This window comes from Colius striatus, chromosome 5, assembly GCF_028858725.1.
Source record: "Colius striatus isolate bColStr4 chromosome 5, bColStr4.1.hap1, whole genome shotgun sequence".
NCBI classification, from domain to species: domain Eukaryota; kingdom Metazoa; phylum Chordata; class Aves; order Coliiformes; family Coliidae; genus Colius; species Colius striatus.
In genome coordinates, this window is record NC_084763.1 from 33019695 (window position 1) to 33046347 (window position 26653).

A 26653-nucleotide genomic window follows, 5' to 3' on the forward strand; every position below is an offset into this window, starting at 1 on the left:
CTTTAATGCCATAAAGCAGAGAGAGCTTGGAAAGCCAACGTGCAGCTCTCTCCTCTTAGGTCCCCAACATTGAATGACAATATGGGAAAAGTGGAAGCAAACTGGCTGTTTCCACAGCACGCTTATCATGAAGGGGAAACAACACAGATTAAACCCCTTTCCCTTGATGCTGCTATGGACTCCAGCACAGCCTGTCCCCACACAGTATCCCCCCACACTATGCCCTCTGCACGGTGTCCCTCCCTCCCCATACTGTCCCACACACACACACTTTGATGCAGATTTACCATAGAGGGTTCTGGGTGGCGAGTTACCACCTCTTCTCACTGACATAGTTTGCTGTGTGTCTCTGCATCTGTTCTTGAGGAGAGTTCCCAAGGTCTCCAGGGAGCAGCAGGAACGAAGGAGGCTCCAGTCCAATGACAGATGTACCTGTGCTGTGTGACCTCTGTCTTTAGAGGAAGGTCCCACTTGCCACAGCCCAACAGGCAGGACACTTCCACAGGTACTGGCAGGTACCTTCAGATCCCATGTCCGCAGGCACTGTGATGTATCTTCAGGTCCCACCATGAAGAAGAAACTAACCCCTGCACTCTCACTGGGAGTTAACTCCAAGTGGGAAGACAGTAGAGGAAGACAGTCCCTTGCTCCACATCCCAACCTCTCTCTCTCAGCAGTCTGAGGAGGTCTTGTCCTTCCTATTCCTTTAATTGCCCATGGCAGCATGCTGCTGTCTGCATGCACATAGGGATGAGGCGAAAAATAAAAATCAATCTAGCCTAGAACTTGACACAGATTAGTGTCTGCTCATGTCAAACATGAGCAGACACTAACAGCTGCAAGCAGAGCTACAGGACTAAATCACCAGAGCCCACAGCCAGAGGTCTCTGTCTACAGAGCAGCTGCACGAGCATCAGAGTTGCCCCATTTTCACAGTGCCTCGCCACAAGCACGCTGAGCACTGCTGGCCAGGAAGGATTAACCACGCTACGACAGAACAGGCTCGATATGCTTTATTGGCAAAACGAGTGTCACACTGGGGAACCACAACACTTTGTCAGACCATTAGTGTTAACCTGCATGACAAGTATCAGTGACCAACTGTATCTGAAATATAGTTCAAATGCCTAGAAATAATAGGCATCTTAAAACAAAAAGGAAACTCATTCCATCCACTGAAGTCAACCTTTATAGATCTTACATCTTAAGCACAACTGATGTACTGTAATTGTTACGTGGACTTTAATGTAACCCCTACAGCAGCACACAGACAATGCAGTTCTCTCATTATGCACATGCTTTAGGATCATTTATTTTAATGCTTTCAAATAAATATGTTCCATGCAGCACACCGCAATAAATAAGACGCAGCAACTTTCGTATAGTACATCCATTCATAATGTAAGTCGCCATGTGAAACACCACATCTGAAGTCTTTGGCCCGGTCCCATACAGTGAAGCACACCACATCTGCACACAATCATATCTGGCTTCATATGGATTTAATAGGACTATGCCAGAAGGGCAATGTGAGCACAAGTTTAACCAGGGGTTCCTAGCTATTAAATACAGCTACTAAGTAGTTAAAAGGCAACAACTAAACCCATAAAGGTTTGATTTGTCTTTTCTTTCTTACTTTTCAGACAGAAATATAAAGTATGAAAATGCTCTGGATATCGTCAGCCTCGTGTAAAGCAGCGTGATTAACATGGAATGCTTTGTGCAATACTGGCACGTACACTGGCATCAAAAGCCACAGTGAGACCCGACTTACACTGAGCACCGGCGCACTCGGTGGGGAAACGCTGCCGTCCTGGCCAGTGTGGGTGCCGCTGCTCCTCCCCTTCCTCCTCCTCCTCCTCTATGCTGACAGCTCCACCGCCCCTTCCTCCTCGCTGTCGGCTCGGTTGGCGCGGATCTCCACTAGCGTCCGAGCGAAGCGGGTCCACTCGTCATTGTGCGGCACAGCGAGCTGTGGGGAACAGAGAGGGGCCCTGAGTGCCCACTAGGACAGAGTCAGCAGCTCCCTCTGCCCTGGGCCGAGGCACCTCCTCTGCCCTCGGGAGAGTTCCTGCTGCCATTGCGGCTGCGCTAGGTGAAGGCCGAGGCTTGGGCTATGCCAGCCGCCACGGGTCCATCACACTGCAAAGTGCTGACCCCTAGAAGGAAACTTCTAGAACTAGAAGGAGCTTGTGCAGTCGGCAGCAGTGACAGAAAAGCTTTATCTGCTTGATTTTACGGCAAAGTTTCTTGTCAGAGTGGTGTTGCAAAATCTACCCCTTGGTTGAAATAGCTGAGGTTTTCTGCGCGAGGGCAAGGCCTTGCTCCCCACAGCTGCCTGCCCACGTCTGAGGGCTGTGCCCAAGTGCTGTCATTTGCAGGACCCACCAGGGTCAATGTGCACAAGGCCACAGAGCTTTCACAACCCTCTATTGAAACTATCTTCCTGAAGTTCATTAACGTGCTTTAACTCTATTGTGTATTGCAGTGACTCTCCTCTATGTTAAGGAATTCATGAATACTGGTCTGATTTTTTTATGTCATCCCCATTCCCATGGAATGCCATTGATATTTCTAGTGAAGAGCTCTTGAGCATTAGGCTTCCAGAAGGATATGTAATCTAAATAGCTAAACTTCCCAGGCTTCAGTGCTACAGCAAAATAATACTTCTGTCATTTCCAGCTGGATCCAACACTGCAATTTCTGGAAGATAATGCAAGTTGAAATTGAGATTAAAAAAAACCCCAACAAACCAAAACAACGAAGGCAAGCAGTTTGCTCAAACTTTGTGTTCATTAACTCAAATTCCAGAAAACGGCAGCGAGCCTCCAGATGAACCACTTGAATTGTTCCTGCTCTCTCACAGCCCAGTGATCGTGTCCCGAACATCATACGGAAAAAAAACAACCTGTCTGAAGTCCATCTCAGCCCTCAGCAGTAGGTGTTGCTGCACTATCTGCCTCTTCCTTTGTCCTCACTTTTTGCATCTTTCTATGCTCCCCAGGAACAGAGAGCAGAGCTACAGGACTAAATCACCTGAGACAGCTGTCTCCCACGCTCACAGGCACGGATGTGCATCTGTCGTGGTCTGTGTCTGAGACGGCTCTATTCTTTCAACAGCCTTCAGCAGAAGGAAAGGTAACACCAGGAGGTCAGCACACAGCAACCCACCAGTACAACCTGCTGTCCCGAGAGTTACAAAACAGTGCAGAGATATGTCTACCGCAGCTGGACCCAAACCCACTTGTACAGCGATCTCCCTGTTCTATTGCTTGTGTACCAAAAGATTTCTTTTGGTAGAGATAGATATATATATGGCACTATCATTTATGAAGATCTTGAATGAAAACATTAAATGAGTCTTACTTATTTGAAGTGGTAAGGTCATTATATATCCTAAGCAAAGGACTTACTGAATTTAATAAAGCCTCATTTCTCCTTGTCTTTTAAAGCCCTAAACAGCATTACCTTGTCTTCACTGGCTGACAAAGACAACAGAAGAAAAAAAATAAATATATTTATGACATTGAGATAATTTCATTTCCTTTAATTCCACAGAATGGCTACAGACAAAGTCCAGCCTATTAAAACAACTTGATATCTCAGACTTGAAGAGTGTCACCACAAAGGTGTGCACACATGACACACAACATTAGCTGACAGTGTTTGCGAGACCTGGGCTGTTTCTAATGACTTGGTTCTCAAAACAGTTAATGATTTCAGCACTGAGATGAAAACATTCAGTGCCCACACACAATCCAATTATTTAGAACTGTCTTGGTTTACCTTATTTAATCTCATGCTCTGCATTGTGCTTTCAACAAGGGGCCAATCCTGCTAATAGACTGTTAGTAGAATAAATCTCTCTAATATGAATTCCTTGGGGATGCAGAGGAAAACCTTGGCAATAAAAAAAATCAAAGGAAAAAAAATCTGAACTTTTACCACCCCCACCCCTTCTGTGAAGGCCCTAATACCCAACTGCAGTAGTTCCACAGCAAAAGACCATGAAGGAACACAAAAGCATCCACAAACTCCAATTCATATTCTTGTCTGAATTAATGCTCCACTTCCAGTCATTTTCCATTCAAGGGCCTTCTGCCAGATGCACTGACACCCACAAGTGCTGGGGGCCTGGGTCTGTCACTGGAATATCCCTTTCAGCTTCTCTGCACAAGTTTTTTTTTCTGTAAATACCAGAGCAGAGGTGGAGGAAATGAGGGGGTACGTGATAGAGAGAGGAAGGGCAGACATTTAGGACTATCTGGATGTCCCTTGCTCAGTTGGTGTTTTGGCCTTCTGTCTGCTTTCAGCTACTACAAAGCAGCACGTGTTGAGTCCCAGCAGTCATGATGCCCACACAGGGTGGGTGGAAATGTTCACCAAAGCATAACAATATAATAACTCACATTAACATTTAGGTCAGAAGGTTATTTGAATGAACTGATACGGAGGTATGGAGCAAAGCAAGAAGATAAATGCTGTTAAGTGTTCTCCTTTGATGCCTTCATGATAGAAAGTAAGAGCTACCCGCACCTAATTAATTGACTGAATTACTCACACTGCTTTAACTTAAATACCAGCTTAGGTTGCATCAGATTCCAATGAGGAAAACCGGTAATATGAAAGCAGGGTGATGACTTCAGCCAAACTTTGTCTGTTAAGCTGTTGAAAGAAGAGTACTTTTATCTTCTGTCTGGCTTTCAAAATGCCAAAAGCCAAAAAGTTCAGGCTGCAAACCTACCAACCTGAAAGAGTGACTCCCGAGTTCATGCATTCAAACAAACCTGCTTCTGCTTGTGAAGTTATATCTGCTCAGCTGGTCACAGAAGTGAGGATTTACATCTTCTCAAGATACTATGATGGTGACCCATTTTTAATTGGGTGAAGATATTTAGCTTGGGACAACTGGGGTCAATCATTCCTCAAAAAAAAAAAAAAAGAAGTTTTCTTTGTAGCACTATCAACTTTTTAGATCCTCTTCCCCAATTCACCTTCAGAAAACATTCCTCCCAAAGCACTCAATATCGGAGAGTATCTGTCAGTTATTCCTGTGTGATCAGTAATGCGTAACAAATAACAGAGACATATAATGTGTACTAAATGCTAAGACACATTTAAGATTTTATCACTTAAGCTAGTTCACAATCTGTTTTTCTTGATACTATTAAAAAATTGATTTATGTGATGCAAACTCTCAGAATTAATCTTTTTCCACCGTCTCCAGGCTCCTCACTGCAAGGACACTGAGGTCCTGGAGCACGTCCAGAGATGGGCAACGAAGCTGGTGAAGAGTCTGGAGAACAAGTCTTAGGAGCAGCAGCTGAGGGAGCTGGGGGTGTTCAGCCTGGAGAAGAGGAGGCTGAGAGGAGACATGGTCACTCTACAAATACCTGAAAGAGGGCTGTAGTGAAGTGGGGGTTGATCTCTTCTCCCCAGTGATGAATGATAGGACACGAGGAAATGGCCTCAAGTTGCATCAGGGGAGGTTTAGATTGGAGATTAGGAAGAACTATTTCACTGAGAGGGTTGTTAAACACTGGAACAGGCTGCCCCAGGGAGGTGGTGGAGTCACCATCCATGGAGATATTGAAAAGACATTTAGACGAGGTGCTGAGGGACATGGTGTAGTGGTTGATTTGGCAGTTTGAGTTTAGTGGTTGGACTTGATGGTCTCAAATGTCTTAAACATCTGCGATCTCTCTGTCCTCTTCTTCTTCTTCCTGTCTGCTAGAGGTGCCTAGTTCCTGGCCAGCTAGAAGCTCCTTGTCTCTGGCATCATTTTAATCCTCTTCTTTTTTTGGGTGATAATGAGTTGGGCTGTGCTTTCAAGACTGGAGAGGACCTAAACAACATCTAGATTTGGGAAAGAGGGATTTGTCTAGCTGGACCACAGAGATCAACCACAGTAGGTCCCCTCAGTTTGTCAGATTCGCGGGGTTACAGCAGACCTTGAAGCAATAAGACCTGTTAAGTTTAAAGGTAACATTGGTCCAACTTGTGCTTCTGCTCCACTACAGATAAAGGATGAAATGACCAGACCCAAGGAAAATGACTGCCAGGGTCTTCCTGGCAAGCACCTGGCTTTACTTTGCCAATGCGTCTTAATTCTATGTGATTTCTGCCCATTTACATGTGACAAAATGACATCTCATGGTGCCACCCCAAGAATCCTTGGGTTTTTGAGCCTTCTGAAGCTTCTCTGTGTTTCCTGGGTGATCACTTCACTTCAAGCCAAGCACTTCACTTGCTTGTTAACTTTCCAGCCCTGAAGCACAAACACACGTGCCTCCCTCAGTGCCAGTAATGACTAGGGAAATGGTTTATGTGTATCTGGTATGAGAGTAGGAGAAACTTCTCCCTGCCACAGCTTGCCGGGCCAGCAAGTCACAGGCAGCAGCTTGAATGTGAGTTTTCACCAGGAACAACCTCCTCCATCTCCTCACCAAGGCAGAAATTGCCCCTGTGTGCAGAGCTTCCAATCCAGACCCCAGAGATCTCACAAACACAAACTGTCTTTCCCATGCTTTCCTAGAAACTGCTATTAGTAGCCTCAGTGCACACTACTACTTTTAAAAGTGTAAAACGGAACTCAGCAAAAGGAGATGCTCTGACCAGACAACTCCTTTTGCTGCCATTTGTGTCAGACAGTGCTGGGTTTCACAGGCAAGCAGAAAAGTAGCAAAAAACAGCGCCTCAAGACATAAATCAGCATAAATTTATTTTCATTTTCAGATCATTTAACACTTTATAGTAACATTTGCTCTTTTAAGTTAGGCCTATTAAAAAAAGAAAAAGGGGTGATTTTCAGAAGGTGGATGGGGGAGAAGGCAAGCTTTGCATGTGCCTTTACAAAGGAATCTATCCAAAAGGTTGAATATTACAACATATTTCAAGATTTTTGTGTATTCCCTTCCTATCCATCTTTTTTATGGCTGAGTGTTTCAGCTCAATTTGTCCAAACCTCTGTATAGCTTCAGTTTCCCTGAAAAACCACTTTTGAGCAAATGAATTATTCATTGAGGATATTTCACTTTATGCCTTCCCTGGAGCCTGTAAATCTTTGGGATGAGAGTGGACAAACTCTTCCTGCCTTCCCCCCTCCACACCCTCATCCAGAGCTCTCCTCCGAGAGCTGGGGGCTCTCCCAGGGAGGAGCTAAAATGCCATTGCAGCCTCAGCTGCCTCCACTCTGGAGGAACCTATGTCCTGTGAGCTTGGAGGGAGCAGAGCCGCCTGTGTTTAACCTGCTGTGTGTCCTTTGAATGATGGCACCTCACGGGTCACTCTGCCTGTCCCTGAGATGCTGCCTCACAGCCCACAGCGCCAGGCTACGGAAAGTCCCATCACCAGGGTAACAATCGCCTTTTTTAAAATAAATTTCCACGTACTTTTGCCTTCATTTCCCCTATGGCAAAAACAGCCGTGGGAAGAACTCCTCTGCGTTGTCCTTGCCTGAGGGGCTGCTCTGAAGGGGCACATTTTTCCAACCAGAAGAGTCTATAATGGCTCGAAACACACAGGTCCCGGTGGCACAGGTATAAAAGGAGAATCTGGCAGTGAGGCATTACACTGCAGCTGGGAAGGACCTGCCTGAGCCTGTGGTGTGCAGCAGCCGGCACAGCCCTATGGCCACACGCTGTTCCAAATCAGCCCTCCGCAGACCAGCCTGCACGGTGGTCCAAGGCATGCACCAAGGGTGACAGCAGCTCCCCAGTCAAAGATGTTTCCTAGAAGTGCAATGCTTTCCTATTTTTGTATCTAGAGAACCTTGCTCTGATCTAAGCTGATGGGATTCTGTAGCTAGCCACCATGTTCCTGGAGATCAGAAACTTTCTGATTAACATGCATCTTTTATTAGTTGCATTTAGCTTTGTTGCTGTTTGGAGACAAGGGCTGATCTTATTTTAAACAATCCTGTTTACTTCTCTCTGCTTCACCACGGCTGTATTTGCAAAACAGAGTCTCATATCCAACAAGGAAAACGAAAGCTACATGAAAATTAATGCTCACCTCATCTCTAAAACAGTCTGTTGCTATTATAACTTTTGAGAAGGGCAAGTTAACCACTCTTTGCAGAGACTAATAATTAAACCTTAGAAAATTTTCAGATTAATGTGAGTTTGTGGGAAACAGCAACTCTGGTGAACTAACTATAATGACTAAAATCTCAGGCTTCACACTGTTATTTCTGTATGTGGTTTATCACCATTTTGATATTCTTTCAATTTAATAGCGTTGTCAAATAAACGTAGCTTCAGGCAAATATCATTTTAGCTATTGTCTCCAAGCAGAATTCTTGTCAACCTATATTGTCCCCATCATCCCTCGAAAATGCAGTGCTGTATTGAAAAGAAATCAAATATTCCGTGCAGGGGATTAACATCTGAATGCAGTTATGGTATTGTAGGTGAAAATATTTTTAATGATGATAAAATATAAATACTTCAGCTGGATGTTTTCTGAAAAGTAGAACAGACAATTGGTCTCGTTTTCTGGGTAAAAATGAGCACTCGCAGAATGAAGATCGTAGACACTTACAAATGAAACCCAAGAATTACAGTTCCACAGCTGAGCATATCTGCTGGAATTCAACAGATGTTTTATCACTATTACTGAGGTGAAACAGATACGTAGCTGTAAATGTGAAATATCTTGCTATGCATGCAGAGAGCAGGCAGGCATGCATCTATTCTGGCCCTGGTCTTGCCCCCCAGAATCAATTACAGACTGTCTTTGATATTTTTCTCAACCTATATGGATTTTTTTTTCCTGAAAAAGCCTATATTTTTCCAGGCAACACCCTATGCCACACACATGGAGGGAAATAAAGTGGGAGGTAATATGCAAAGAAATGGCCACCAAAGTAACCAAGTGCACCCTTTTCACATAACTGTTGTACCACTGTATTTAACTCCTGGGAGAGCCAAGCATCACTGTTAACAATGGATGAAACCACTGGCAGGAACTCAAACTCCACATACTGCAGGCAGATGATTTTAATAAGATACAGTGTTGAGACCACAAAGGATACACTCCAGAGTAGCTCTATATATATTTGTTTACTTAATTGAAGGGGTGGAATACCATAGGCAGCCTAAATCCTGCATTTATTCTATGCACAGCAGTCAGTCTAGTGTCACAGACACAGTGTACACCACCCTTCTATGAAGTTAATTACTTAGCCCTCATCTAGATTAATGTCTGTTGTGATTTATTTCTTTGCATTTCACCAGCAGGGTCTGATTTAACTAGTGCTGCCATAATAAAAAGAAGACAAAATATTAGCTTATATGACAAAAAACCCTCCCTTAATCTCAAACAGAAACTGAATCCATTCTCAGCAAACTGACTTTTTCTTCTAAGAACAGTAGCTGCTGAATTGTTACACAGTTGACGGTAATTTATGTTTTGAATACCAAGCAAACAATGGTGTTATTTTAATAATTTATATGTAACATGCAAAGATAGGCTGTATAAAGGTCCTACATAGGAACTCAAGCATTGGAATGCACATTAATTCTTTTCTAAACTTAGTCCGTTTTTCTGCAGCAGCCATCTCAATGCCAGTCTGACAAGAGAACAGACTAAAATGCAGCCCATAAATTTTACATACATGACATACAAATGCATGTTAACAGAACATTAAGACTGCAGACTGTAACACTTCAAAGATAGGAAACGGCAGCGTTAAGGCTAACTCCCTCAGTTTGAGCATGTCATTAATTTTGAATTATGATTCTGTCTTTAATCTTGACAAAAGAAAAAAAGAAAAGGTAAGAAAAAACTGTACTGGAAGCAAACACCAATTACAGAAAATTTCAGCCTGAAGGATTAAAACTTGTTAGGGCATATGGAAAAGAAAACAAGGAAGTGGAAGGTATCTTTAATTCTGGACAATACTACAGTTCGATCTACATCACAGAGTTGGCCCTCCAGAGTTAACCAAAAAGAATGATGTCCAAGTGTCCTGGTTTAGGCCCATCAGGGAACAAAAGACCACGATTAGCCTCATGTACCAAAGACCCGAGGACTGCCAAAGGGCAGGGAGAGCTTAATTGCTGCTTAAGGTCCAGTAGGAAACAAACCAGGCTACTGGGCTTGGGGAAGAAAACAGAAAATAATTTAATGCAACATCAACTAAAACATAACCTTAAAACCCCAAAACATAACCAACATAAAACAACACAGAGTGGTACAACAACGAAGACTCTGACCAGCCCTTTAAGACCACCTTCTCCCCACTCCTCCCCTCTTCCTGGCCTCAGAGCTCTGATCCCTGTGTTTTTACCTCCTTCCCCCCGCTGAACGGCTCAGGGGGGCAGGGAGTGGGGGTTTCAGTCAGTCTATTCCTGATGGCTTCTGCCATTTGTCCCTCCTCAGGGCAGCTGGGCTCCGCACCAGTCCTCCCTACAAGTCCGTGGGGTACCTCACACACACGGCAGCCCTGCACGGGCTGCTCCAACGTGCATTTATCCCAAAGGCTGCAGCTCCTCTCTGCCTGTCGTGTGGGGCTGCTCTGCGGCGTGCAGGCTCTCCAGCACGGCCTGGGCCATGGCCGCCTCCCCACACAGTCTCTTGCCTGTCCAGGTTCACTCACACGGAGCTGCTGGTGGCTCTCAGTCCTGCCATGGCCCTGCAGGGGTTGCAAGGGTACAGCTGCATTCTCGCTATGGCTTGCAGAGGGGTCTCTGGTCTAGTGCTCCTCCTTCCTTCTTCCTTCTCTGACTGTGGGGTCCATGTGGTCGCCTCCATCTTGTATCACTCTTACACCTCCTGCCAGCACTTCAAATTCCTGTCCCTAAATAGTGATGGGCCAGAGGTGGGTGTGAACCCAGGAGCCGGGGGAGAGTCCAAAACCTCTTTACCGGGTCTTCACTGCAACCTGCTCCCCCTGTTAGCAAGCAGAAGCTGCTCCTTGCTAAACCATGACACCAGGCTACCAAACAGATTATGCTTCCCTCAATGCATCAAAGTGCCGCACTTGATATCAACTACAGAGGATAAAATGTTCAGTAATCATCAGACATGTTGAAAGAGATGACTGAAAGCTGAACTTTAGGCTACTTTTGTTTCCTTACATCACCTCATACTTTGAAAACACAAACACTGAGTTATAAGCTTATAGCCTGTTCTTACGCAGACCAGAGTGCTTCCACTAGTCATGCTGTGGGGATCCTCTCCTCTGGATCTCCTCAAGGGATCTCCTCTTTCATTGGCAGAGACTATGTAAGTCCTTGGAAACAAAAGAGATGTAATTAATCAGCCACAGGAGCAGGAAGAACATCTGTCAGACTTCAGAAGAGCCAACAATTTTGCTTCAAGAGAGGTAGTGCCCAAAGCAGCAAAGTTCTTGCAGCTCCTACCTTTCCACCACTTCTGTACTGCCAGCAATTTACAGGCCAATTAAGAAAAACAGTGAGGCAGACTGATTGTTACTCTTCTCCCATGGGAATCTCAGTCCTGCTTCAATTGCCTTTTCTCAAAGCCATTGAAAACTCCTGTAATTTTTTGCACAGTGTTGGGACATTTAATGCTTAGAGCTAAGGGATCAGGAGAATTCCCCCTCTACTAAATGATGTTACCAGTTCTCATAATTACACTAGAAAGCCTAAACATACAAAATGGACCAAATCTAGAAGGTAAGAAGCTTTCAACCTATTTTTCTTTCCAATTGCTACTTTTTTTTTCCCCTTGACAACGATATCAAAGGGATGAATAGACTCATCATTTTTATTTGAAACACTAGAACTTCAGCCTGTGGGGTAGCTGAGCTGGCAAAAGTACCTCCTTGGAAGTTCAGCTGAGTGAAGGACTATTGCCTAAGGGAAGAAATTAATCATGGTGTCTTCAGCTCATCTCAGTTCCTTTCCAAACCAAGTCAGCCTTGTCCACGCCATGATTCATGCCAGGAAATCTGGCAGAACAGGAACTGTGAAGGACTTCTGCCACAGCCTTCTGGCTTTCAGTTGGCAAACAGACTCTCACCAAAAGGAGCTTATGAACTGCTCAAAGATTTTGGTTTGCAGGAGAGTTGCTGCTTTCCTTGACATTTTGCACACACTCCATTGTCTGCAAAAGCTCAGCTATGAAATGGGAGAGAGTTTTGTTTTTCGTTTGGTTTTTGGTTTTTTTTTCAGACATAGACTTTTCCGTCACTTCAGGCACTGGAGGATACATCTCATACTTAAACACTGAATATGGGATTTTAGTCACTGAAAACGATGTATTGAGGCCCGGAGTTATCCTCAATTGCTATTTTTGGTTTAACTGCTACTTTCCAAGCCACAAATTAAGTATTTTTTCATGTTCAAAATATTGACCATTTTACGAACCCTAAAAAACGATTGAAAATGTTAAGGATTCTCAACATGAAAACTGCTACTGGATGTGACAAGTTGAAACCACAGAAGCATCATGAAGGGAATTAATTATACAAAGCAGCTCTGGTTTCAGAAGTGTTTCAACACCACAATGATAACACATGAATTTCAACAAAACTTGCAAATTGCCGCACACTAACTGAGCTTAAACTACATTTTGCATTTGGTACTTTTCCCCTTCCATGCTCTCTGTACTGAAAGCCATGAACATTTTTCAGTAACGCTTCTTTTTACACAGGAAAGGGAGTAAAAACTACCAGAGAAAATACCACCCAACAGACTAACTAGGTATGTAAAGTACTTTCTCTGTGCCACATGCACTGGTTTCCACCCTGTCCCCCCTGCAGGGTCAGGGTCAGGCAGAACAGCCAAAGCACTTCATCGGCTTCCACCACCTCACCTACAACTGCCACAGAAAGCCTGTACCCACATTATCTCTTCCACTAAGCCTCCTGAAAGGCTTCCAGGACAAGCAGCAACCGACAAGGTAGTAGTGAAGCCACGAGTAGTGCCGACGCACTTAAACATACAGCGGACAGACTGGTATGTCTTATCTGGAGCCTGCTTTTCTCTTGTCCTTTACGGCATTTCCCAGCTCAGGAGGAAAATACCAATGGGAAGACTATGACATACAGCTCTCTCTTCTCCCCCACCGGCTTTACGGTGCAGAATTGGAATGATCTCTTACAGCTTCTCTCATCACTTCATTATCGGAGTGCCTTCTAATAGTGCATTAAGCTACATGATTAACTCCTGTCATATGTGCCTTGTTCTCTCTGATCCTCTCTGCAGGGGGAGGATCTGGGCCTTTGCAAGGGGAAAGGAAACATACATCAGCTTTCAAAGTAGTGTGCAAATATGAAAGTGAATAAAAAGGACCAGAGCCAGATTTTTGTTGGTTGCTTGACTGGTTTTCTTAAGCTTTTATTTCCTATGATGGGGAATGAGTTAAAGAATTCTTATAAAACATATTTGTATCACACTGGAAACTCGTGTCTTTTTATCTCATGAAATTCTCCAGGGTGCTAACAGTTCATCATAAGCAACTGGAAGGTAAACAATCAACTAAGTTAATCAACTAAATTTTTAGGATGATTATTTAATCTCTCACCTCCTCTTTCTGTCTGTTCTCACTAATGCCCATTTAATTCCAGTGTCTAACCAACAAATGAGAGAAAGACTATCTTCGTTAAAAACCTGGTACTTCCTGCTTTAGTTTGTGCAAGTAATACCCCAGTAGTTAAATGAAAGTGGAATTTCCTGGTGGTTTATATGTATGTCTCAGAAGAGAAGCAACTCTGTTGTGGCCTCTTGGCCACATACACACATCAGGGCCTGGGCAGGACAGTGGCCGTGTATGCCAGGCGTGACCCACTGCTCTGTCATGCACAAGCGCATCACAAACTGCTGCTGACAGGCTCCACTTCAAGAGGCTGTTTGTCCCACTGTCCCTACCTGCTCCTGAGCTTCAGTCTTCTGACTGTTAAAAATAGTCTTCTAATTTTTTACTCAAATACACAGCCATTTCGTAGCCAGGTGTGTTCTCAGTGTTACTAGTTCTGCCTCTCCAGCCCCAAGCACTCCTATTGCATGAATCAGCTATATTGCCATCAGGCTCAGACCTCCCTGGCTCCTCACACCAAGTTCTTCAGCCTTTCTACAGGCTACTCTCCTCTCCCAGTAGCCCAGACCCTTCTCTCTCCCCAGTACTTTTCAAGCATTCTTTTAAAAAACACTTTTTTAAACAAGAGGGGAACTGATTTTGAGGTCATCTTCTCCTGAACGTGGGGTTTGTGAAGCAGCTTTGTAAGCCAGAAGGCCACTTACAAGGTGACTGAAAAGGGCGGAGAGACTGTGATGCCACAGGATATGCAAGAAGTGGCAGGGAAGGGGAAGTTCGAGGTTCTAGACTGGCGCTGCAGATAAAACAGCTCCGGCCCTCAGCTGGCCTCAGGTATGCCAGATTAGTTACATCATGGCTCAGTTCTCCCTCTCGAAAACCACTGCCCTAGTAAAGACTGTTATTAGGAACACAAGCCTCCATTCCTGCTTGTTTCAAGTACCAAACCAGGCTGAAGGAACAAGGTAACTCCCACCCTTTTCCAGCTCTCATCAGAGTAGCACAAGAAGCACACAGCCACAAACAGGAGCGAACAGGGGTACTCACGGGCATGAGTGGATGCATTGCTATGTCTGGATGCAGCTGAGTCTCCTTTTAAACTATACAAGTATAGAAATGCTCTGTTTTAACTTATAAAGGTAATAGCATCCTTTTTCTACAGGAGAATGAACTAGCACTTACATTAAGACCTCAAAGCATTCACAGTAACCTGAAGTAATGAATATTATAATGAGAAACACAAGTATTTAGGGTGATAATGACTGGACTTTGCTCTACTTAGATCGGCTTGCCCCCTATGGAGGCTACCAAAGCTGAAAGATTTTATCACCCTAGTAATCAGCAACGGGTAATGGGCTTCATAAAACACAGTAATTAAATTGACTGATTTCAAACTAGTGCATTTTTTTCATAAGGGAGTTCTTATTTAACACACTTAAAGAATTCCTTTGAGAATACTGGCTGTATCAGTCTAAATTCAAATGATGAGGGACGAAATGCTTGTTCTGTTCAGTATTTCAGATATTTTTCAAGCAAAATGCTGGAGTTCCTACTATGCTGTCATTCTCTTTCTTTCTTTTTTTGGGTTTTTTTTGGTCATCTCTAAGAGCTTCCAGATACAAAAGTCTCTAAAGACTGAACATTATAAAACTAGGGGGTGGAGAGGAAGCAAATCAAAACGTTAACTCTTTATATTTTCCAACATCTCTTTAGAGAGTGTGCTTTTAAAAGTTCAGGGCCAGCATTCCAACCTCCCCAACAAAAATATCAGGCACTGCCTCACAATCCATTTAATTATCCTTTATGCCTGGATTGTGCTTGTTGTTGTAACTACTGTATCTTACTTGATCTTTGAATGCTTTTGAATAAAACTTGCTTGTAAGCACAACCCATTATTACTGCTCAAATCTGCCTTTACGATATATGCACAAGCCATTTATCTGTGTTCCAAGAATACTTGTAACTCAACACAGATTTGAAATGAAATATTTTACGGCAAGTCTAAACTCTGCTCTTGTGGCATAAACATTCCCTAACTCAATATATGCTCTACAGGAGCTGTACGATGGCAAAAGCAAACCTACTGGAAAATCTACATGGATAACTACATGACACAAAACCTAGTTCCCTATTTCTCTCTCTGGGCTACAGCGGTTTTTAGCTGTGTGAAAGAGATACTGGATATGTTTTCCAGATGATATATATAGTGATAGAAGGATCTTAAGACAGGAGTACAAAGTATCAAGCCTTCCTCACTCTACCCAGAAAAACAAGTGACCCAATATCCACACTGAAACATGAGTTGGTCTCAGATACACATTTATCTCTGTCTAGAACCCCAAGAATCTCAGAGCAGCTGTTAAAGGCTGCTAAAATCAAAGGACGTTATTTTATAGATACCAGGGGATATTCCTTACTGTACAAATCCATCCAGAGATTTCAGGCAGTTGCGAACTCCTCCCTCACTTGAATTTGAAAATGAGATATGGGAAGAAATGGGGAAGTCCACAATCAACGTAATGCAGCAGCTGTGAAAGGGCTTAAGGAGACATTAACTCTGAAGCCTAACAAAGTCACATAAACATCAATATTGTTCTGACTTCACCGCAAGGAAACGAGATCAGAGGTAGTAACTGTTTAAAGAATCCCAGGTGACTGTTTTCTTTGGCAGAGCCACCTTTCCTGGATGGTCTAGAGAAAGTCCTTTTCTTACTTTTCTTCAGTTCCACCTGTCATACTGGTCATCCCTTAAAAGCGTGATCAGAACTGTCTGAAAGAACACCAAACAGATGCAATAGTTTCTCCTGTAACTAGATTAACAAAATAATGTACAGTAATACCCCTTGTGATTACAGGTTCAAACTCTCCAATCCTATGCTACAAATTCATATCTGTTACAATCAAAGAATAAATAATTCATCTACAGTTTCTATCTACTTATTCACAGTGCAAGCAGGCTATGACCTGGAAAAGAAAAAGAAAAATGATGGAAGGTGGATGCGAAGCTGCTTCTTTCACAACTAAGGGTGCAAAGAGCATTGTCAATAAGCCAGGTAAGCAACAAACACAGTTGCTGGAGAATATTTATGACAGCGGCAACTGTGTAACATCACTGAAGCATACACAATGGGGGCAAGCTCTCTAGAAAATATGTCTACAACAGAGACAGGCAGTTAGATCTAACTATCAATCATCTGGACATGTGAATAAATCTATAGTCAGTGGCCCATGTTCTGTTAAAACAACTTTTACCACACAACAAACTTGCTGCCCAGTAAATAAGCTGTAAGACCACAGAAGCTAAAATACTTAAAATAAATAAAATATTTATATGTACTATCACTGTAATAATATTTCCACTACTAAACATGCAAAGGTTTGAATATTTATTTGTCGCGGACAGTAAAGAGTATTTACAATGACTGGTTATATTCCCTGGTTAAGTTATACAGGTTTAAGGTCCTATCACACTGAAACAATGAGATTTTTGTGTGTTTGGGTTTTTATTTCATTTCATAATTCACATTCTTTAAATCAGTGGTTACTGATCCACAAGAGTACATCTATATGGACTATTTAAGTTTCCTCTCCCCTGGAAGTGTGTGTATAACTCCCATTAATGCTAATGGGCATAAAGCGCACGCACTGAGGAGAAAATAGACCCCTCGCTGTGAAAATAAATGTGTTCAGTTATTTTCAGACACGATGCTGAAATCAAACAACTAAAAGTACATATTCCAAGGAGATAACATTATATAGCCTAACTGAAAATGTCACTGTTCTTTGTAACAACCTGGTCATGGACCCTGCCATGTTCTTCACACTTCTGCCATTTCTTGTGTCATAAAGACTATGACCAGATAACTTATCAAAAAGGCCCAAATCTTAAATTCTTACACAAATGAAACATCCCTGATCTGACACTCCTTGCCTTCACAAACGATGCGAGGTTAGGCCTTGTCACTTACATTTGCACTTAGACCATATGATGTTTTCTCTTTACACCACATGGGTTTATTGCAGCAGTAAACTTTACTGTTCTCTAGAACAGTTCCATAAAACTGTGATGAATCTACCAAAGTACAAATTCTATCACTTGTATTTTTTCCTTAATGATGTGATATATCCCGATGTCTTCTGCTCTGATCAAAGTTCATGAAGTCAATTCTGTCTGTCAAATAGGTAAGAAAAATTGCTTATACAGTAATGTGAAATTCAAAGACACTGTGCTTTATTATAATACAAATGTTATCTTTTTTTTTCTTTTGGAACCATTGTTTATGAATTTACAGTTGATCTAACATGATATTTGGAACATTCATGAGAAAAGAAGGGTTTTTTTAAAGGGTGCAGTGGAACGCTAATGTTTTTGGTGAGTGTTTTCAAAGTGTCTGCAGTGGCCTGCTGACTTCCTGATGTGAGTGATCACAACCATCCTCTCCAATCATAGAGATGCACCTCCAGGTAAGTGGATGTTCCTGAGTTATCAGTTGGGCAGGGTGTGAGTTCTTCCAGCAATATGGCCTTTTCAGAAGTTGAAGCTGTGGGAGACAGGCAAGTGCTACTGCTGAAGGTCAGCCATCATAGCTTAACATCAGGCTTTGCAGTACTGCTGGGTCCAATATGAAAGCCAGGGGCTGTCAGGTGCCATAAGGTCCAGCTCCCAGCCCTTTTCCCCCAGCCACTTTTCACTCATCTGCTCGCACACTGAATCAGCTGACAGAGAAAAATACTCCAAGGAAAGCAAAACAAAGAAACAGGTAAGTCAATACTTCTCTGCTGATCTATCTTCCTCCCCACAATGTGGGTGGTGAAAGCACTGCCACAGGCACTAACACTGGGCAGCGAGGAGGGGGTATGGCTGGCTGGCTGGCAGCAGCAGGAGAAGGACCGCCTCCTTTCAAACTGTCCAGCCCACCTCCTCATATCCCAGAATCAAACCCATACAAAAACGACAGCCAAAGGAGGACCCCAGCCGAGCCAAGGGACTGGACAGCGTCTGCACACTGAAGTAAACACAGAGCCTTGCAGGCTGCTGTACTTCTGCCAGACACTGCTGAAAGTGCATATGCATGCTGTGCAACATGCCTGAGGACAGCTAGGCACAAAATAACTCATCAGAGAGCTGTTTATGAACTGGCACAGAGGGTGAATGACTGAAGAGGCTGTTATTCACTGTACAAGCCCTCAGTTCCAGGCTCTGGAGCTGCAAAGTATTTCTGAATGTCACTTAGTTTTGCTGGAGAATATGTGAGCAAGCTTCTTTTTTAAACCAGAAAAAGCCACCAACACAGCAGTCCAGGTAGTACCTGAAGCTGTTGCAGCCCAGACCCCCTCTCCTAAATTTGGTACAGAAACTACTGCAGAGACTGATACCACCAAACTGAACCAGGCAACAAATTAATGAGTTCCTTCATTTGTTACAGAGGAGAAGGAAGGGTGGCAATGGCCTACAACCCATCAGCAGCCCTGTGGACAGATCTCCACTTACCTGCATGAGTATGGAGCTGCATGGGAGATGGTGGGGCTCTGCATGGGCAGGGTGTGCAGCACCCCTGAAGCAGAATGCTTTACCTGACACTGATCTGGACTCACACAAATAAATTCTCTGGAATTACTCTCTTTTCTTTATCCTTTTCAAGTAATAGGAGCCTGGCTTTCTTTTTAATCTGAAAGTATCACCATGACTCATTTTGGAAGTTGGAGTCTGATTATACAGAGGAAAGGCCAAAAACTTAAATATTACTACTTCTGCACAGAACACTGAATTTGTTTTCTCCTGGGTGAGCTTGCAGGGACAAACAATCCTATGGTGTATGATATGCAAAAAGAGACATTTCTACAACCCGTCTAGACTCCTAGGCAAGATCAGACTGTGCTGGCATTTCCATAGCCTGTCACATCACTTGGAATACAGAAAAAACACCTTTTGGAAACAGTCATGCAAAACCCGAAAAATAAATAAAACCAGGCCGACCTGCCAATGCCACAGCGGAAATCTGAACGCAGTAACCTCAGACAATTTAGAAATTATGCTAACAATACGGCAGAAGTTTCAGCAAACAGTTGTGAGGAAAGGCAACTCCTGCACAACTGAACGCGATCCAAAAATATGAGTCATGCGCAAGCAATTTTGCTATGGGCCATAAAATCACTTTATGAGAGTTACAGATAATTCAGTATGTATTCTATAATGTTTCCCTACTGTGTAGAGATGGATATCTCAGTATCCTATCACAGATAATGATGGAAAACAAATTCCCTACATAAAAGCTGATTGCTCAGAGATTCACCCTTAACTGTTCCAAGGGATTGTAACACTGACAGAACACTTTATACCGTATTCATCAACAAAGAGATAGATTCCATCAGTACCAAACACAGTGCATTTTAGATGTTTTTTATAAGATGTAACAGAGTGAATTGAGAGCAGCCTCAGACACAGAACACACATCCTGCTATTTCTCAGCACCAACATACTCTTTATCACACATGCACCTACCATCCTCCACAATGATACCTCTCATTCTCCTGTTAGTACTTCTGCACATATTCAGACACATTCAGTATTAAAAGAACAGAGATGTCCTGCACATGTCATGCTGAGAAAAATCTACAGCATTAAGCCAGTCACAAAGTAAGAGATACTGGAGCATAAAAGGGGAGCCTTTCAGGACCAATTTCAGGACAGCACGGCTTCTTCTTGCACCTCTGTTTTCCTCTTTATATTTCTTTGTAACTTTTTCCAAGTGTACCCATAGAAACAGTAAAATTAAAACCACTGAAAACTTTCAAAAGAGACTTCTCTAGTTAACTAGACTTCTAGAGAAGACTTCTCTAGCCTTCTCTAGAGACTTTAACTAGTTAACTCTTTTGCAAGGTATGTTTACAATTAACACACCGTTGGCAACCCAAAATCAGCTGGAACTACATTGAAAGAAATACAGCTTATTCTTTGGAGATGTCCTACTCATGTGTTATGATACATGACCTTTTTCTCAAACTTGGACATGGCATTCTCCAGGAGCTGAGCTTTAAACAAACAAATAAACAGTAATACCTCTCCAACATCATAAATCCATATGCGGCCCTCTGAATCACCGACTGCTACCTCCTTCCCAGCCTGGGCCCAGCGGACACGGTTGAGGGCAGAAGCTCCTTCTATGGTGACACTGGCTGTGGGAACCTGTGGAAACAATAGGAACAAGAAAGACAATAAAATCACGCTGCCTGTGAACACAGGGGGCAGTTTTGAACGTCCTGCTTAGCTGGGTGAGTCATAAGTTCCTTGGCATTGCTGGAAGTACCATATAAACCGCATCAGGGAGAGGGGAAGAAAAAAAGGGTTCATTGTTCCTTCAATCACATGTGCTAAAAAGAGGAAGATTGCTTGGAAGGAGCAGGGAAGACTTTTCCACAGTGAAGGGCAGCAAATGAAATGCTTTTTTCCCCTTAACCTCAGAGACACGCGAAACCACATCTACTTCTTTCTCAATAATCACTGACTTACAACCACAAACTTAGGGCAGGACTTGGTTTCAGTCCTACCCTGGCTTCTGGCCTCTGACTCGGGCCCAGGTAACCTGACAGCTGGCAGACATATCCCTGTATTCATGCTGATATATCCTTATAATCCATACTCACCTCTGCTGCTGAATGCAGAGGTCGAAACTTAGGTATTACATCAGAAAAGTCCTGAGCTAATCACTTCAGAGCAAGGACACAGCAGTAGTGAGAACAGCTGAGCTGACATTTAGAAACTCCTACAATACATTCCCACAATTCTCTTTTACCTCCCCAAGAGACTTTTTCTGCTTATAAGACACCTGGATGCTGTCTAATTTGCAACCCTCCTCCCCACCCCAAGTCAACCAACTTAACAGGTGATCCACAAGAATACATCTTCTGGTTAATGCGTGGGATGAATAAAGCAATGAACGTGATCTTGAGAGAAGTATTTGTAATCTGCACTGGAATGAGAGCATCAAAAGATGTTGCAGGAGGAAGGAACTATGTGGGTGTTTGTCCCAGATAGGTAGATTACTCAGCTGATTTAGGTCACCTCATAAGTCAAATGATGGTAACCTGCAAGTCTCCTAACGCTCCACCCAGCTGCCTTTAATAGGAGAACCTGCCTGAGCAAGGAGCCTGTAGCTTGGTAGGATGATCTGCCAAACAAGACTTTTCAGCTTTAATGCTTTTCAGCTTCAGTGCTTTTTTTCAAGCCAGGGCAAATGGACAGGATAGCCTCTCCACAAGATCCATTGGGGGGAACAGGTTTCAGTCACATGGTGAGATGAGGACAGAGAGGTGTCTTGGGATCTATAAATGTATGTGGAATTGGAAAGCAGTCCAGGCAAGAGGAGGTAGTTGGACAGGAACCAGAGTCTGGGCTACTGGGCTACTTTTGGAGGAGTGACACATACTCTTTCTGTCCTCATTGTCAGCACAATGCAGCAGAAGCAGGAAGAAAGCAGTTAAAAGGTGATATTAAAGCCTGGTCTGAACAGTGACAAAATGAGAAGGTGAATTAAATCAGTATTTTGCTGACTTCATCTTGATTCTCTGGCTGTAACTTTATATTGTAGTTGTGACACAGGTCCAAAGATGCAGGAGAAATTCAGATTTTAAGCAAACAATGTTTAGCTCTCATGGCAATCTCATCTCCTCAGCACTAACACCTTTGTTGTATCCCCCAAGATGAGTAACGATAAGAGGCTGGCTTCCCAAGACCCTCATTATAGCCACACCAAGTGTGCAGCCATGCCAGCAGCAGGACAAGGACTGGGAAACAGGACTGCTCACCTTACTCCTCTTCTCTTGGAGACTCCACATTCCTTCCCTTCCTCCCCAACCCTGACGCAAAACCAAACCAGCACCTGGAGCACAATAAGCCCGCCAATCTAAAGCAACACGTCCACAAAGGGCTTCAGGGTAGCACCCTGAGACCCACGTGGGAAACGTAAGGGGACTTTGTTTACAGAATTATGTAGAAATAAGCTGTAGAAATGGCAATCGGAAAGCAGGTACCATCCTACCCCCTCTTTAAGAAGTTATTCAAATGCAAATAAGCTACTGGACTCATCTCCCTATTTTGCAAGGTCCACGTCTGATCCAAGGCAGTATTACCCAAACAAGCTGGCATGCTCTTATCTCCTCCTAAGTCTGTTACCTCTTAGTGGGTGAGAGCCGGTGGCCTAAATCTGAGATGGGGTCACTGATCCACGATAAAATCACAGTAGAAAACAAGAAAGTTTTATTCCTGTGACCACTGATTTCTTTAAGAAAAAAAGAAAAAAAAGCTATTTTTAATTCCAAAATTAATTTCGTAACATTTGGAAATGGGTTTCTTCAAACAACAACTAAATGCCACATTTTAGAGGACTAATCCACTAACCAGCTACATTTCTCAGAAAACTGTAGATCAAAGATATTTGTTTCATGTACAAAAACAGACAGTGCATATTTAAGGCACCGAATTCTCACAAAATCTTTCAGAAGGCTGAAATACATAACTGTAGCGCTGGGAGTTTTTTGTTAATATGGCATTCTTTCAGTGTTCCACGTGAAAATAAGCAGCATGCATGTCACAGACACAACCCATGCTTTTTTCCAAAACCCGATAATTTTGCAAAATCCTGTTACTATTCCACAAGGCTATCTAAAAAAATAAAAGGTAATAAAGTCTTTAAAAATCTAAATAAAAAGTCTTTTCTCCAGTGATACAAATACAGTCAAACCATAGTACCTTAAAATAGATGTGTCTGATTTCAATAGTGATAGGTTAAATTATACATCCTTATTTTAGATTTCAAGGATAACAGCTTATTTTATAATGGTAGAATTATATTTTTAAAATCAGATTTGAAATACTTTATAAATTCTCTGAAGTTGGTGCTTGTCAGATTTTTAATGATTTCAAAATGAGGTTTTAACAGGTAACAATTCAAGAAAGATTCAGTCAGAAAAGCCTGCATGATAACAATATACCTTTTTTTTTTTCACTTTTATTGCTTATGTGGTGTCAAAACGTGCTTGCAAATACATTTGCTGTTTCTAGAAATAGACATCATCTTCCACTTTCAAAGTTTACAGCATGCAAAAAATGAGATATAAGATAGCAGCTACTAGCAATTTTGTAAGTCAGTTTCATGTCAATTCATGGATAAGTAAGACTCATCAATATCCTAGAGACCTGCTCCAATCTTGATCACAAAATAAATATTATCGACACATGGGTAAGAAATCGGCATTTGGTATCCTGAAAAAATCTGCAAACCTCACTACACTGATTTATAAAAACAATATGCCATTTGCAAAAGAACTAAGGAGTGGGAAAGGATTTTTTGCTTATTAAGGTTTTTTATATTCATTTATCAAATATAAAATAAAACATGTTGACTTTCACTGCTACTCCAAAAACCATTTTTGCTATCCACAGATCAACAGGAGGCACACAAAGCCCGTTGTTACTTCATACTGAGATTTTGACAATAATTAGATCGACTAAGTCTGTGGTACAGTCAAACGATTTTAGTTATTTTGATCGGAAAGCATCTAGCTCTCAGAAGAGTTGTTTTTAACAAATACTAGGAGTAACAATAGCGGAAACTGTGTTACAGTTAAAAAATGTGGAGCTAGCGTATTGTAACTAAAACCGGGTTATTTTCTTCATTGGTTTACAAAATAACACCTAAATAATTATGTGGCTTACTTTCAAAATCAAACAAATCCAGGTCTCATTAAAAACAATCATATCTAGTTCTCCCACAGAGGCTTTTATCAATAGCTAGCAGTTAAACACATTAATATCCCTGTCATTTTCTACTGCCTTCACAAACACTTTGATATCATGTATCTAATTATCTAAAAGTAATAATAATCTAAAAGAATAGATGTTTCAAGATTTCTTATCGCAAAAGTGAAAGTGCTGACAAAGGCTTTTCCTTAGCAAATAGCAGTGCAGACTTGTGATCAATTAGAGAAATCTTGAAAATTATAAACTAATTATGAGCTAGTAGAGAGAGAGTAAAAGCAAACAACAATCAGTTTCCGTTACAATGTTTAACAGAACTGCTTAGTTCTGCCTTTCAGTGGTACTTTTGCTGCTTCTCCCTCATAACAAAACCTCCCATCTACTCAGAATCTGCCCATTTCTCTTTTATAGATTTTTAATTTTATCAGTGATCAGTAAGGAAATCAAACGGTATTTCTGCCTCCAGAGACCCAAATTCAATTCTCACAAAAATACAAAGTTCGAACAACACAGAAATAATTCCAGTCTGATCCTTACGTGAGAGCTGGTTTTGACCTCTCAGAATGGAAATCATTTGTGAAATCAGGGGTGGCCTTGCATGCAGAAGAAAAACAGGATTGAGCTTGAAATTCTTTTTTCTGACGTTTTGACATATTTATATGTAAACACACTAAAAATATATCAGCAGTTTTCACTGTACAGCCTCATTATTGATGGGAATGGGATCAAGCGGTCCATACTAATTTTTTGGAAAGAAATTATGGTCTCATCGAGTTAAATGGCAAAACATCAGTTGATTTCAAGCAGAGAAGGATTTCAGCCTGATATTGAGGGGAAAGGGGTTGGTTGGGGTTTTTTTCTTCTTAAAATGCTGGGGTTTATGCTCTGTGTTTAAGCCTGCATTAATGAGAACACCTGAAGGATATGGCCCTCCTTTCCCAAAATAAATTCTGAGGAGACTCCTCCTGTATATCCTCCAGCTGTATGTGCTCTAATTAAAAAGGCTGCGCTGCTTCCTGCTAAGAGCACTTCAAAAGGCCTCACTGCTCCCCTTGACAATGCAGTGCCCGGTGCTGGTTGCTCTTACCTGTCCATGCTTATTTATGGCAAGCACCACTCGCTGGAAGCCATAAACTGCACCCATATTTTACTCTGTCTGAAATGTATAGCAGGCTTATGTGAAAGGCATATTAATGATCAATCTAATCTTAAAAAGAAAATATTGTAAAAAATAGGGTGTATGAGGGCAAATACTGCCACCCGCCCTTCAGCCTCCTCTTTTTTGGGAAAAAAGAAAACTGTCAGTTAGTAAGTGACCTTTCTTTTTACAGTCTGTTTGCTCTTTATTTTACATGGCATTAAGTAAAAATATGCAAGACTTCAGTTGTGGAAAAACATTTCGATTCTCATGCTGAATACTGACTGCTGGCCATCTACAGCTGACCTCAATGGACATGACAGGTTTTCTCAAAACCATTTTTGGTGGAAAGTTAAATCAAGAAAAAATAGTGTAAGCCTCCAGCATTTAAAAAAAATCTGAAATAACAGGATGAAAAAGAGGAGTTCCGGCATGTTTAGCAAATGACATTTAAAAAAATGCAGTATTTACCATTCTCAGCTTTTGGGGAAAGCTCTTTGATTAATCCTTTCTTGCCAGTGAAATACAAACATGCATTTCCTACCCAGTGGTCCCTGCTATTTAGTTAAAGGTGATGGAAAGAAAACTTGTTATTTTTCATTTGTGTTTGTAACTTCAAGTTTCACAGGAAATTTTAAAGAGAAAAAAGGTGAGGCTATAAAATCACAACATGTGAGAGAGATGTCCTGTGCTTAAAAACCTGGAGGGGAGAGGTTAGTGACTCAGAAAGGCCGAAGGTGAGAGAAGAGGCAGGGGCATATTGGGTTTCTGACACTGGGGAGGACACCGGTACGTGGCTTGCAAGTTATAATCGCCAGAGGATTTGGAGCAGAGGATAAAGAGGAAGGGAAACGAAGTCTCCCACCCAAAGACAAAGCGCCTGCCAAGCGGGAGGTTGGCGAGGAGCTGCCTGCTCCTTGGCCCATGCCGCAGGCCTGTGGCGGTTGTGGCAGAGCTGTCAAGGTGCGAGGTGACCACCTGAGTGCAGGAGGCATCTAAACCGTGGCGTTTGAAGTGCTGCTGCACAGCGGTGTGCCTGAAACGGGGCGGCAGGGGGACAAAATAAAAAACAACAAAATGAGCTCAGTTTAAAAGTGGACCTTAAAATAACAGAGAGGGGAGGGCGACTCCTTCCTCAGCCGGCACCGCGTCTATTTATTTATGTTGGCTTTCTGCCGGGGGTGCTGGGGCCCTCCCCACTCCCGACAGGTAGCAGAGAGCAGAAGCCCCGCCGCGGGGCAGGGAGGGAGGCTGGC

General features: G+C 42.5%; 1 protein-coding gene across 5 annotated transcripts in view; it reads right to left on the minus strand.

The window, feature by feature from the left end:
• Positions 1 to 1066: 1066 nt before the first annotated feature.
• DYNC1I1 (dynein cytoplasmic 1 intermediate chain 1) overlaps positions 1067 to 26653 on the minus strand; it is a 198666-nt gene continuing 173079 nt past the window's right edge. For all 5 annotated transcript variants that reach the window (XM_061996369.1, XM_061996367.1, XM_061996368.1 and 2 more), the window contains 2 exons: positions 20564 to 20689; positions 1067 to 1972 (listed from right to left, as the gene is read on the minus strand). In XM_061996369.1, the coding sequence (XP_061852353.1) occupies positions 1862 to 1972; positions 20564 to 20689 (237 nt within the window). In that variant the 3' untranslated portion in view covers positions 1067 to 1861. The remainder of the gene's footprint in view (positions 1973 to 20563; positions 20690 to 26653) is intronic.